The following is a 14,524-nucleotide window of genomic DNA, read 5'->3' as shown; positions in this document are numbered from 1 at the left end:
CATGCTTTTGTCTACTCCATTATTGTCAAGCCAAACACAGCAGAAACTGACTCGCACCCAGGATAGTGGTCAAGTACAGGAACAATGGAGGAGACCTAGAAAGGTGGGGTTAAAATCTTCATTAAATCTTTATTTACAATACAGAGTTTCACAGAAACATGTTGCACCAGACACCACATTCTCAGTAAGGGGGTTTCACAAAGCGGGAGCAATGAGTTAGAATGCTAACTTTCCTAAATATTTTGAAACATTTACATTTTTTTTTTTTTTTGAAATAAATTGTTCTAGTATGACTGACTTATCAGTAACCCATATCTTATTAACTGTAGTTAGTAATAACTAACCAACCCATTGCTCTTGCTTTCTAGAAAGCCCAGCCCAGACAAGCATTCAATAGGTGTATGTCTAACAGTCAGACAGTGACATCGATCTATGGCTTACAGAGCCGTCAGTAAGTATTCACACCCCTTGACTTTTTCCACATTTTGTTGTGTTACACTTTGGATTTACATTTAGATATGTTGTCACTGGTACACCCCCATAATGTTAGAGTGGAATAGTTTAAAAAATGTTACTATTTCATTAAAAATGAAAAGCTGAAATGTCTTGAGTCATTAAGTAGTCAACCCTTTATGGCAAAATCACAATAAGTTGCATGGACTCACTCAATAATAGTGTTTAACAATTTTTGAATGGCAATCTCATCTCTGTACCCCACACATACAGATAATTGTAAGGTCCCTCAGAGTGAATTTCAAAACACATTTAACCAAAAAGACCAGGGATATTTTAAAATGCCTTGCAAAAGGGCATCTATCGGTAGATGGCAAAAAAAAGAAAAGACAGACATTGAATATCCCTTTGATCACAGGGAAGTTATTAAACTACACTTTGGATGGCATATCAATACACCCAGTCACGAGAAACAGAGGTGTCCTTCCGAACTTAGTTGAGGAAGGAAACCGCTCAGGAATTTGACCGCGAGTCCAATGGTAACTCTAAAACAGTCGCGGAATTTAATAGCTGTGATAAGAGAAAACTGAGGATAGATCAACAACATTGTTGATAGTTACTCCACAATACAACCTAATTGACATATTGAAAAGAAAGAAAATGAAAATGTGGCAAAGCAATTACATTTTTGTCCTGAATACAAAGTGTTATGTTTGGGGCAAATCCAGTACATTACAGAGTACCACTCTGCATATGTTAAAGCATAGTGGTGGCTGCATCATGTAATGGGTATGCTTGTAATCATTAAGGACTGGGAAGTTTTTCAGCATAGAAAATTAAAACAAAATAGAGCAAAGCATAGGCAAACTCCTAGAGGAAAACCTGGTAGTCTGCTTTCCACCAGACACTGGTAAATTAAATCACCTTTCAGCAGGACAATAGCCTAAAACAAAAGGCCCAAGCTACACTAAAGTTCCTTACCAACAGTGTATGTTGAGTGGCCGAGATACAATTTTAACTTAAATCTACTTGAACACCTATGGCAAGACCTGAACATGGTTGTCTAGCAGTGCTCAACTACCAATTTGACAGATCTTGAAGAATTTTGAAAATAATATGGGCAAATGTTGCACAATCCAGGTGGAGAAAGCTCTGAGAGACATCCCCAGAAATACTCAGCTGGAATCACTGCCAAATATGCTTCTAGAAAGTATTGACTCAGGAGTATGAATACTTCTGTAAATTAAATATTTAATTTTCAGTAACTTAGCAAAGATGTCTAAAAACACGTTTTGACTGTCATTATGGGGTATTGTTGGAGAAGGGTGAGCAAAAAATAGATTTTCAATTCAGGCTGTAACAACAAAAACGTGGAATACGTCAAGGGGTATGAATACATTCTGAAGGTACTTTATATGAGGTCGACAAGAAACAACAATATGTACACATCAGCAAGCTTAGACTTGACAACTGGTGAAAACATGAATATTTGAAAAAGCTTAAATTCCAAACACGGTCAAAATGCAAACAGCTTGAAGAAGGACACTTCTCCAGAAACTCCAAAATACAATATCAAACCCCAGCGAGCCTGGTAGTGATCATTATCAAACCCCAGCGAGCCTGGTAGTGATCATTGTCAAACCCCAGCGAGCCTGGTAGTGATCATTATCAAACCCCAGCGAGCCTGGTAGTGATCATTATCAAACCCCAGCGAGCCTGGTAGTGATCATTATCAAACCCCAGCGAGCCTGGTAGTGATCATTATCAAACCCCAGCGAGCCTGGTAGTGATCATTATCAAACCCCAGCGAGCCTGGTAGGGATCAGGTGAGAGATTAAATACTGATTTGTGCAAATGAGTACACCAGAAGGAGACGTGTAGGGTCAGGAGTTGTCCTGACCATGAAAAATTCTGGGTCCTCGTTATAGCCTATAAAACTTGTTTTGTGGTCAGGTCACATGGCCAGGAAAAGCTCAGAATGCCAAAACACCCCATATATAGAGCCCTAAGACACTTGCACAATGGTTTTGATAATGCATTGATTGATGGCTGAATAAATCCTACATTGGCCCCATTGCTCTCTAACCTATAGGACTAACCTGAGGGGACTGAGAACCAAGGGGCAGAGACAATGGCTGTCCAGAAACAACCTCTGACCCCTGCTCCCAAGGGCACTTTACATGAAATGCCTGGGGATAGGGGCTTGTTTCTGGACCGGACCAATGACATCACTTTACATGAAATGCCTGGGGATAGGGGCTTGTTTCTGGACCGGACCAATGACATCACTTTACATGAAATGCCTGGGGATAGGGGCTTGTTTCTGGACCGGACCAATGACATCACTTTACATGAAATGCCTGGGGATAGGGGCTTGTTTCTGGACCGGACCAATGACATCACTTTACATGAAATGCCTGGGGATAGGGGCTTGTTTCTGGACCGGACCAATGACATCACTTTACATGAAATGCCTGGGGATAGGGGCTTGTTTCTGGACCGGACCAATGACATCACTTTACATGAAATGCCTGGGGATAGGGGCTTGTTTCTGGACCGGACCAATGACATCACTTTACATGAAATGCCTGGAGATAGGGGCTTGTTTCTGGACCGGACCAATGACATCACTTTACATGAAATGCCTGGGGATAGGGGCTTGTTTCTGGACCGGACCAATGACATCACTTTACATGAAATGCCTGGGGATATGGGCTTGTTTCTGGACCAGACCAATGACATCACTTTACATGAAATGCCTGGGGATAGGGGCTTGTTTCTGGACCGGACCAATGACATCACTTTACATGAAATGCCTGGGGATAGGGGCTTGTTTCTGGACCGGACCAATGACATCACTTTACATGAAATGCCTGGGGATAGGGGCTTGTTTCTGGACCGGACCAATGACATCACTTTACATGAAATGCCTGGGGATAGGGGCTTGTTTCTGGACCGGACCAATGACATCACTTTACATGAAATGCCTGGGGATAGGGGCTTGTTTCTGGACCGGACCAATGACATCACTTTACATGAAATGCCTGGGGATAGGGGCTTGTTTCTGGACCGGACCAATGACATCACTTTACATGGCTACGTGTGCGCTTTCGCTCACCACACGTTAATGCATTTTCTTCACCCAGGGCTCTCTTCAAAGCCACATCAATGTGTACCCATTAACCAACTGGGGTCTGTTCAGGACCATTAAACTGTTCCCGACATGGTGGTGTTTGTGAGTGGAGCTTAATTCAATGAGTGATTGTTTCCAACAGTCACCTGGCTCTATTGTGGAAAAATAATCTGAATTCTTCATAAAATGTAAAACTGAAATGGCTTCTGGAAACACAGCCAGGAACGTTAACAGGGAAATAATTTCCACAAATAGTTGTTCAATGTTCTAACTGAAGAGATAAAAGCTTTGAGAAGGATGGCGGCAGGTACAGACCCTGGTCTAGGAGAAAGAACTGATCTAATAATATATTCGATGTTTCGTCACAATGTTGTTTTGAACATTTGTTTCAGACTGATGCCCGACTGAGCACCATCTACTAGACGCATCGTCAATGAGCGCTGATGATTTCATTAAAAGTGCAATACAGTGGCTTGGAAATACAATTACATTCAAATGGAGGCAAATAATTAGTAGAAACCCCCCTTGCCATCAGTCGGATGTCGCCAGATTGACTTTAGATGCAGTACAACGTTAGCTAGTTAGCTAAAATTGAGGGGAGGCCACCGAGCTAACGTTAGAATTGCTAGCTATTTTTGACTAACTTTGCTAGCTAATGACATGACAATATTGCCTACTAAATATCTGACTACTTTAGAAATATCAACTTTTTTCCCCAGGCGATAGTGTAATTTAGGCCAAATAGTTTGCCTATTGCAGAATGATTGGGTTTATCACCACTATGGCGCCGCCAGCAGAGGGCGGCTTTGGAACGTTCATAACAATGGCATGACAACAGAGTGACTGAGGTGCAACCTATGACCAGAAAAAGGGACCAGACACTGCATCATATATACACGGTGTACAAAACATTAGGCACATATTCCTAATATTGAGTTGCACCCTCCCCCCTTTTGCCCTATGAACAGCTTCAATTCTGCGGCTCCCGGGTGGCGCAGCGGTCTAAGGCACTGCATTTCAGTGCTAGAGGTGTCACTACAGACCCTGGTTCAATTCCAGGCTGTTTCACAACTGGCCATGATTGGGAGTCCCATAGGTCGGCGCACAATTGGACCAGTGTCGTTAGGGTTTGGCCGGGGTTGGCAGTAATTGTTCTTAACCGACTTGCCTCATTAAATAAAATACATATACAAATTGTCCAGGCCATGGATTCAAGGTGTCGAAAGCATTCCACAGTGATGCTGGCCCATGTTGATGCCAATGGTTCCCACAGTTGTGTCAAGTTGGCTTGACACACTCAAACTGGTGCAACAGGCACTTACTACCATACCCAGTTCAAAGGCACTTAAATATTTTGTCTTGCCCATTCACCCTCTGAACGGCACACATACACAATCCAGGTCTCAAGGCTTAAGATTCATCTTTATTTGTCTCCTCTTCATCAACAGTTTGAAGTGGTTTTAACAGGCGACGTCTATAAGGGATCATAGCTTTCATTTTCCCAAGTCAGTCTGTCATGGAAAGAGTGGTTTTGTACACTCAGTGTATGCGTGTTTGTACAGTCGTGGCCAAAAGTTGAGAATGACACAAATATTAATTTTCACAAAGTCTGCTGCCTCAGTTTGTATGATGGCAATTTGCATATAATCCAGAATGTTATGAAGAGTGAACAGATGAATTACAATGTCCCTCTTTGCCATGCAAATTAACTGAATCCCTAAAAAACATTTCCACTGCATTTCAGCCCTGCCACAAAAGGACCAGCTGACATGTCAGTGATTCTCTCGTCAACACACACTTGTGGTAACAAGGACAAGGCTGGAGATCACTCTGTCATGCTGATAGAGTTCAAATAACAGACTGGAAGTTTCAAAAGAGGGTGGTACTTGGAATCATTGTTCTTCCTCTGTCAACAATGGTTACCTGCAAGGAAACAAGTGCCATCATCATTGCTTTGCACAAAAAGGGCTTCACAGGCAAGGATTTTGCTGCCAGTAAGATTGCACCTAAATCAACCATTTATCAGATCATCAAGGACTTCAAGGAGAGCGGTTCAATTGTTGTGAAGAAGGCTTCAGGGCGCCCAAGAAAGTCCAGCAAGTGCCAGGACCATCTCCTGAAGTTGATTCAGCTGCGGGATAGGGGCACCACCAGTACAGAGCTTGCTCAGGAATGGCAGCAGGCAGGTGTGAGTGCATCTGCACACACAGAGAGGCGAATACCTTTGGAAGATGCCAGGTGTCAAGAAGGGCAGCAAAGATGCCACTTCTCTCCAGGAAAAACATCAGGGACAGACAGATATTCTGCAAAAGGTACAGGGATTGGACTGCTGAGGACTGGGGTAAAGTCATTTTCTCTGATGAAACCCCCTAACGATTGTTTGGGGCATCCGGAAAAAAGCTTGCCCAGAGAAGACCAGGTGAGCGCTACAATCAGTCCTGTGTCATGCCAACAGTAAAGCATCCTGAGACCATTCATGTGTGGGGTTGCTTCTCAGCCAAGGTAGTGGGCTCACTCACAATTTTGCCTAAGAACACAGCCATGAATAAAGCATGGTACCAACACATCCCCCGAGAGCAACTTCTCCCAACCATCCAGGAACAGTTTGGTGACGAACAATGCCTTTCCAGCATGATGGAGCACCTTGCCATAAGGCAAAAGTGATAACTAAGTGGCTCTGGGAACAAAACATCGATATTTTGGGTCCATGGCCAGGAAACTCCCCAGACCTTAATCCCATAGAGAACTTGTGGTCAATCCTCAAGATGCGGGTGGACAAACAAAAACCTACAAATTCTGACAAACTCCAAACATTGATTATGCAAGAATGGGCTGCCATCAGTCAGGATGTGGCCCAGAAGTTAATTGACAGCATGCCAGGGCAGATTACAAAGGTCTTGAAAAAGAAGGGTCAACACTGCAAATACTGACTCATCAACTTTGTGTAATTGTCAATGAAAGCCTTTGACACTTATTGTAATTATACTTCCGTATTCCATAGTAACATCTGACAAAAATATCTAAAGACACTGAAGCAGCAAACTTTGTGGAAATTAAATATTTGTTGTATCATTCTCAATACAGTCGTGGCCAAAAGTTGGTTGTCTATGGCCAGCACTCACTTGATGGAGAAGTGTTGATATGAAACACATCAAGTGATGCCTCTTTTACATGTTTGTCATATGGGATAATTCCTTGGTTGTCTCGAGCACCATTTCAAGCACTGTCTATTGAAAGAAAGAGTTGAATGCGTTCCATTTATCTGTACTGAAGAAAAATATAAATGCAACATGTGAAGTGGTGGTCCTATGTTTCATGAGCTGAAATAAAAGATCCCAAAAATGTTCCATACGCACAAAAAGCGTGTTTCTCTCAAATTTGGTCCACAAATATATTTACATCCCAGTTAGTAAGCATTTCTCCTTTTCCAAGATAATCCATCCACCTGACAGATGTGGCATGTAAAGAAGCTGATAAAACAGTATAATCATTACACAGGTGAACCTTGTGCCAGGGACAATAAAAGGCCACTAAAATGTGCCGTTTTGTCACAACACAGTTTTGAGGGAGCGTGCAATTGGCAAGCTGACTGCAGGAATGTCCACCAGAGCAGTTTCCAGATATTTGAATGTTAATTTCTCTGCCATAAGCCGCCTCCAACGTAATTTCAGAGAATTTGGCAGTAAATCCAACAGGCCTTACAAACAGAGACCACATGGATGGTGTCGTGTGGTCGAGCGGTTTGCTGATGTCAAGGTTGTAAAGAGTGCCCCATGGTGGCGGTGGGGTTATGATATGGGCAGGCACAAGATACGGACAACAAACAATTGCATTTTATCGATGGTAATTTGAATGCACAGAAATACCGTGACAAGGCCCATTGTCGTGCCATTCATCACCTCATGTTTCAGCATGATAATGCACGGCCCTATGATGTGTACACAATTCCTAGAAGCTGAAAATGTCCCACTTCTTCCATGGCCTGCACATGGAAGAATGGGGCGGCAGGGTAGCCTAGTGGTAAGAGCGTTGGACTAGTAACCGGAAGGTTGCAAGTTCAAATCCCCGAGCTGACAAGGTGCAAATCTGTCGTTCTGCCCCTGAACAGGCGGTTAACCCACTGTTCCTAGGCCATCATTGAAAATAAGAATTTGTTCTTAACTGACTTGCCTAGTTAAATAAAAGGTAAAAAATAAAACTCAAGACATGTCACCCATTGATTGACATTGATTGATCCCGCCAATATCCAGCAACTTCGAATAGCCATTGAATAGGAGAACATTCCACAGCCTGATCAACTATTGCTGCATGAAGCAAATGGTGGTCACACCAAATACTTACTGGTTCTCTGATCCATGACCCTACTTTTTTTTTTAAGGTATCTGTGGCCAACAGATTCATATCTATATTCCCAGTCATGTGAAATCCATAGATTAGGGCCTAATTTATTTATTTCAATTGACAAATTTCCTTATATGAACTAACTCAGTATGTTGCAGTTATATTTTTGTTCAGTATAGAACTGGACATCATTATCTACAGACCCTCTGCTTGAGGCTTTAGACAAAGGCTTCCCTTAGACAAACGTACCAACCACCAAGTTGAGAGGGTGGTTGGGGGAGAAGGGGTTGGCAAGTCAACACACCCCTTTAAGCCAACGTCCCAAAATGCACACCGTTGGGTGACAGCTCTATAGGCCATTCTCTCTGACTATTTAAGAGTGAAGACAGGTTTCCACTGTTCATGCGAGATGCGTCGCTAGTCTCTATCCAGTCGGAGCTAACCGGTCAGCCAGACTAGACTACGGAGTCCAACCCTACTGGTCAACTATTGTACTACTACAGACAGACATTCAGTGATTGACTTACGCACAGAGTCCGGAAGGAAGCAGAGAGAAACCGTCAAATGTATAATAAATCTTAAATAGCACTCGGATCGGTTTAGTTTGGGGGTGTTGAAGACCCCGAGGGATGGCTAGTAGGCTTAGTCGATGCAATAGGGGTGAGGGAAAGGGCCTGGGGCATGGGGTAGGACTGGGGTCAGGGACAAAAGGAAAGGGCTGGCCTGGGGCATGCGTTACAGGACCGGGTTGGGGTTAGAACCGTATGGGGCATGGTCTAAATGCAGGTGAAAGGGGTGAAGGGGTTTGCAATGGGTCAGTCAAGAAGGTGTCTGCGGGGGCCAATGCGTGAGCGGTATGAGCGGCGGGTGTCTGCCAGGCCCAGTGTGCCTCTGCAGCTCTGACACATATAAGTCTCAGGAACGTGGGACTTCCTGATCTTAGCACAGGACAGGTGGATCCACGTGTTACACTGGTTACACTCAATCATAGCCCGGCCTGCAAACGGCTTCATACAGAAACACGTCACCAGGTCCCACGAGTCATCATCTGAGAGAAAGAGAGGGGGGAAGAAACAAAACATTTACATGGGATTAACTGTCAGACTGCTACTTTAAATAGGCAATGTCATCACAACAATAAGTTCCGTAACTTTTTTGCAGCATTTACATAACGTTCTCTCACCGGAGTCCACCATGATGTCCTCATCCTCTCCGGAGCCATCCTCATCTCGGAACACCACTTGTTTCCCCTGTCGGATCACCGTCCTGTTCCCAGTAAAACTCTCCACCTTCACCATGCCCTCCACCAGCCCCTGTCCCGCCCAGCACTCCCACTCCTCATTGTGCTCCTGCTTACAGGGGGAGGAGTTATTGAACTGAGAGGGACTGGGCAGGGGGTGAGGGGACGAAGGGTGGAGGGGGATAAAGAAGTCATCCTCAGGCTCGTCTTTGATTGGTCGTCCTCGCAGGGGGAACTGTGGCTCTGGGCTCATTGCGTAGGCCTGATGTGCAGAGCTCGGCTCGCCGGCCTGGCTCTCCCGGTCCTTCCTCCTCTTCTTCAGTTTGTTGGCTTTCCTCTGGTCATCTGGGTGCAGAGAGGACGCTAAATGGCCATGCTGGAAAACAGGAATTAATTTAGGGTTAGGGTTAGAATTACTGGTTGAAACTGTGTGAGTGGATCAAAAGCACTCCATTTACATTTTTCATAACATGGCTGGACAGTGAGGCCCCAGGGTGGATTCCCGTGGGATGGGGTCGTTTCCTGTTCTTGTCCTGCAGGGGTATGGGGGGCCGCGGGGGGCAAGTGGGGGGTTGAGAGACAGGGCCATCACTGTCTGCTGTACTGCCTGTACTGTTGGGGGGGCTGGAGCTACTACGCAGAGGAGAGTCCTGGAGAGGGAAAAAGAGACATGGTGATAAAAGCCTGTATGTGTTTACACAAAAGTCAACTCTTAGAGAGGAGAATGGAGGTGGGCGTGAAGCTGTTGATACAACCCATTGACATTGGCCACAAACCACACTGATCCAATACAAATCTGAGACCATTTTGAACCAAAACCGGCATCAACAGTAACTTCACAACACTTCCACAATAATATGGAACTGCATATTTTATACATGGCCTCAGTGACACCACGGCATATGGTCATAAGGATGAAAAATCACCCTGTCTTACTCTGAGGGGCTCGGTCAGACAGACAAAGCACAGAGTATTAGCACAGGTCTATGGATGAGGTACAGTACGGTCCTGGTTGAACTTGTTTAGGGCGCTGGCGTTGGGTCGAGCTGCTCTTCTTGCCTGAGCTGAGGGGGTCAGGGGGCCCTGGTTCCATTCCAGCCCCATCAGGGATCCTAATCTCAGGGCTAGCTAGACAGCAATAGAAGCTCAATTCAGCTTGTTGGAAAACTAGGTAGCGCCATCACAGATTTTTTAATTCTATCCAGTCTTTCCAAAACTATGAACACTACAGAGGCAAGGGTAAATGGTCTAGGGGCCAAAGAAGCACAGGGCCAGGGATGAGTATGGAGAGACTTGTTGGCCCTCTTACCCTGGGAGAGGGGGCAGGGCTGTGTTAGGTGCGTGTCCCTTCAGGAGACACAGCAGCAGATTGGCTAGCGAGGGACAAGGGGCGGGGCCCAGCAAGGAAGCTGCCAGAAGCCACGCCTCCTCCAGTTCTGTGGATCAAATAGAGGGTCAACACACCACACCGGGGAGGGAGGGGATAACTTCGATACAGTCAACATGTCCAGGGTTGCATTCAGGAGGATGCAACGCTCTGAACGTTTCAGATAGAAATGCAATGCTTTATAGAGCTGCCATAACTCCTACATGACAGACACAGCATAACCTATTTCTATTTGAGAGTTCCACAACGTTGTAGCTTACTGAAGGAAAACAAAATGGCACTTTCAATGTGACTAAGTGAATGTGATGTTGACTGTATCCATATTCACAACACTAGTTAGGGGCGGCGGGTTAATACACACAGGGGGAATGGAGGGCAGTGGGACACCAACACACACACGCACAACAGTTGTGGAGAAAAAAGCAAAAGCTCACAGTGGCCTCTCCATGATCCACAAACTACACACACATCCAAGTCCTACCCCTGGTGTCTGGCCATTAACCTCAACACAATGCGTTACGCACACACCTCGAAATATAACCAGTCACAGTTCTGCCTAACTATTCAGAGCAAAGAACCTAGACTGTCAACTACAAGGGACTGTTGATAAAAAGGCATACACCAACTATGATTGGGTTCCCTTTACTCACCTCCTGGGGATATGGGATATAGCCTGCATATGCCAACACAAATGTGCAGAACTTGTTGAAATCCTCCACCGTCCGCCTCCTGTATGGTGGACTGTGCCCCTGGCCCTGCAACACATGAATAACATCAGCATGAGGTCAAAGCTAGCTAAGACATTCTGAATTAAAGAGACATGTTGTGATGATTGCCCTCTTAGCAGGGGTTCACTTGTAAAATACATAAATAAAATGTTGTATATGAACGTACTAAAAACGGAATATAAAAATTACGACGACTGAAATGACACACGAGACTCGGTTTCAACCAATGCCATTTGACAAGCTTGACAGGAATTGTGCTAACGTGAAGCTAACTAGCTACAGTAACGTCATTGCTAACGTAGCTCGCTAAATAAGTTAATTAATCGACAAATGCCTATACGGAGGACTACGTTTGGGCGCTAACGTTAGCGTTGAAGTTTTGATTTAGTTGAAAACACGAGAAGGACAGTTACTAATTAGCTCATGTGTTACCTACCTAGTAAAATACCTTATAACTGCGGTGCCAAGATGGCGATTGTTGCTGAGCTAGTTAACTAAGCGTTGGCGTGGACAGGGTAGCTAGCCTGCTTTTAAGTAACGTTAGCTAGATATGCAACCTCGTGTTTTCAGCATAACAACAGATCTGTCATTACGTTAAAGACGAGTGAAAAATGCATGCACATGTCAAGTTATATTGCTAACGTTAACAGGTTGCGACTGTGATTATATTCAAACATAAAAACAAGATGAACCGTAAAACAATAGCTAGCTAGTTAACGTTATACTGTAATCGTGACAGTGGTTGTTTAATCAAGCCAAGGAAAGGTAGCTAACTGACTGCCTAACGGTATGATCATAAGCACTGCCTGTTTTCAGCAGTCAGTCGTATATACCATTAGTTAGTTAGCTATAAACAGTTAGTTAACTAGCTAGTTATCAATGGTTACCTAGTGAGATAATATTTGCTAAGTTACAATGAGCGCTAGCATTGTGATAACTGGCTAGCTAATAAAATACTTAACGTTAGCTAGGTTACCTCTGATTCATATGCATGATGGTGTGACGATGAAGTAACGTTGTCCATCTCTAAAAAGTGATACTTTTGGTATAATGTAGCTAAGTTACCTAATAATATAATTAGCTAGCAATAAACGAGTGCACCACTAATTCTGGTGTCATCGACGTTCAAAACATTGCACTGTTGTTAGCTAGCTAACTGTTAGCTTACAATATTCTAGCAATAAACACTGTCTGAAGATACTGTTTCGCCTATACCACGGGAGATACTTAGTAATGCATTATAGTTATAAGTCAAATGTTGCCGTATCTCTTGAACAAAACGGGTTCGCCAGCTACACCGTCAGTATCCCCGTTGCCATTAGCTGCCTGCCTCTCACTCAAACTAATCAAACAGGAAAGGACTGGACGAGAGAACCACCTCGAAAAAAAAGAGAGCGCTGAAGTGAGGTTTAAAGGAATATATATATATATATATATATTTTTTTTTTTAAACATCGCCTTCATCATCATCACCAACAACATATTATCATCATCATTTGCATGTTTGCCATTTAGCAGGTTATCTTATCGAGAGCGACATAGAGGAGCACTAAAGGTTAAGCGCCTAGAGCAAGGGCACATCAACGGCCGTTTCAGAAAGCAGGTTTAGTGAAAACTCAGAGTTAGTTAACTCAGAGTTGAAGGAAACTGAGTTTTCGGTTTCACAAAGCCAGTTCAGTAACCATGACAACATACTCTGTGAAGAAAACCCTGCCAGCGAGCAGGTTTTCTTCAACTAACCCTGGCTGAGTTTCTCATCCTCTTTAGCTGAAGCCTGCAGACTGCAGGAGATGTCAGACATGGCGTGTCCTTTTCTTGAAGAGCCAGTTGATATTGCACAAAAACTCAGCAAAAATCTCCGTCGGGAGGTGATCAGACCCCGCTTGGATGTTTTATCATTCCCTGATGATGTTTGAGCGTTTCTGTTTTTCTGCAAAATCGATTATTCATCTGAACAATGTTCTCATATGACACATCGTGGACATGCTCTCAGTTCGGAACAAATTCTTTGTGTTGCACTTCGTTTTTTTTTTGCCAAAAGGAGTTTTCTATATAGCATCATTGACGCTGGGCATATTTCCAAGGCAACTGTCTGTCGGGTTGTCAGAAATGTGACTCTTACACTGAAACGTTTACTGTACACTTTTGTGGTGTCTCCTAGTCACAGACCCAGCAAATAAGAATTCCACATAATTGCAGGTTTCAGTCTAAGCAATAATTGATTTATTTAGTATGAAGTTTGAGATTAGAAGCGAAGCACTAATCAGTTCACTTGATATATTTTAGAGTTTCCAGGTGTGATTGGCTGCATAGATGGCACTCATATTCCTATCACAGCTCCTTCGGTAACTGAAGGAGATTATGTGAACAGGAAATCTTTCCACAGCATTAATGTGCAGGTAGGCCTAAACAGTAGCCTTTAGCATTCCAAATGAAAGAATTGGGAAATGTAAAATATATCACTAGCCACTTTAAACAATGCTACCTAATATAATGTTTACATACGTATACATATGAGATTAATAATGTAGGGTATATACTGTACTCTATATCATCTACTGCATCTTTATGTAATACATGTATCACTAGCCACTTTAACTATGCCACTTTGTTTACATACTCATCTCATATGTATATACTGTACTCGATACCATCTACTGTATCTTGCCTATGCCGCTCTGTACCATCACTCATTCATATATATTTATGTACATATTCTTTATCCCCTTACACTTGTGTGTATAAGACAGTAGTTTTGGAATTGTTAGTTAGATTACTTGTTGGTTATGACTGCATTGTCGGAACTAGAAGCACACGCATTTCGCTACACTCGCATTAACATCTGCTAACCATGTGTATGTGACGAATAAAATTAGATTTTTTGATTATTTATTTTAATTTTATTTTGAACTGCACTAGATGTGTTGTGAAGTAATTACTGTTCTGTATAAGCCCCAACCCGGCATCGGTTACATCTGCATGGGGAAGATCATATATGATGCAGCCCACATCATCAGCAACGTGGAAGCAAAGTGGCCTGGGTCTGTGCATGACTCGTGAATTTTTCGTGTGTGTACACTGAGCGCTAGCTTTGCCCGTGGTACGTTTATATATATTTATAGCTATATCCTATTACAAACAATATTTTGTTTCCTCCTATTGCAACTGAAAATGTAAACTGTATCCTCATATGATCATAGGACCGTTCAATAGTTACTTGCTCGGTGATAGAGGGTACCCCT

General features: G+C 43.4%; 1 protein-coding gene across 2 annotated transcripts; it reads right to left on the bottom strand.

Annotated features, from left to right (window-relative positions):
* Nucleotides 1-109: 109 nt before the first annotated feature.
* phf13 (PHD finger protein 13) lies at nucleotides 110-12,705 on the bottom strand. 2 transcript variants are annotated; one of them, XM_064968561.1, is made up of 5 exons: nucleotides 12,259-12,705; nucleotides 11,205-11,309; nucleotides 9,626-9,817; nucleotides 9,111-9,543; nucleotides 110-8,975 (listed from the first exon to the last, which is right to left on the bottom strand). In XM_064968561.1, the coding sequence occupies exons 1-5, from the start codon at nucleotides 12,304-12,306 to the stop codon at nucleotides 8,743-8,745; spliced, it is 1,011 nt and encodes a 336-aa protein (XP_064824633.1). In that variant the 5' UTR covers nucleotides 12,307-12,705; the 3' UTR covers nucleotides 110-8,742. The 2 variants fall into 2 exon arrangements, with proteins under 2 accessions (XP_064824633.1, XP_064824635.1); XM_064968563.1 differs by lacking the exon at nucleotides 9,626-9,817.
* Between the last annotated feature and the right edge of the window lie 1,819 nt (nucleotides 12,706-14,524).

The sequence above is a fragment of the Oncorhynchus masou genome, chromosome 6 (genome assembly GCF_036934945.1).
Source record: "Oncorhynchus masou masou isolate Uvic2021 chromosome 6, UVic_Omas_1.1, whole genome shotgun sequence".
Classification (NCBI taxonomy): domain Eukaryota; kingdom Metazoa; phylum Chordata; class Actinopteri; order Salmoniformes; family Salmonidae; genus Oncorhynchus; species Oncorhynchus masou.
The sequence above is the reverse complement of the archived record's forward strand: the minus strand, read 5'-3'. Positions and strand labels throughout refer to the sequence as shown.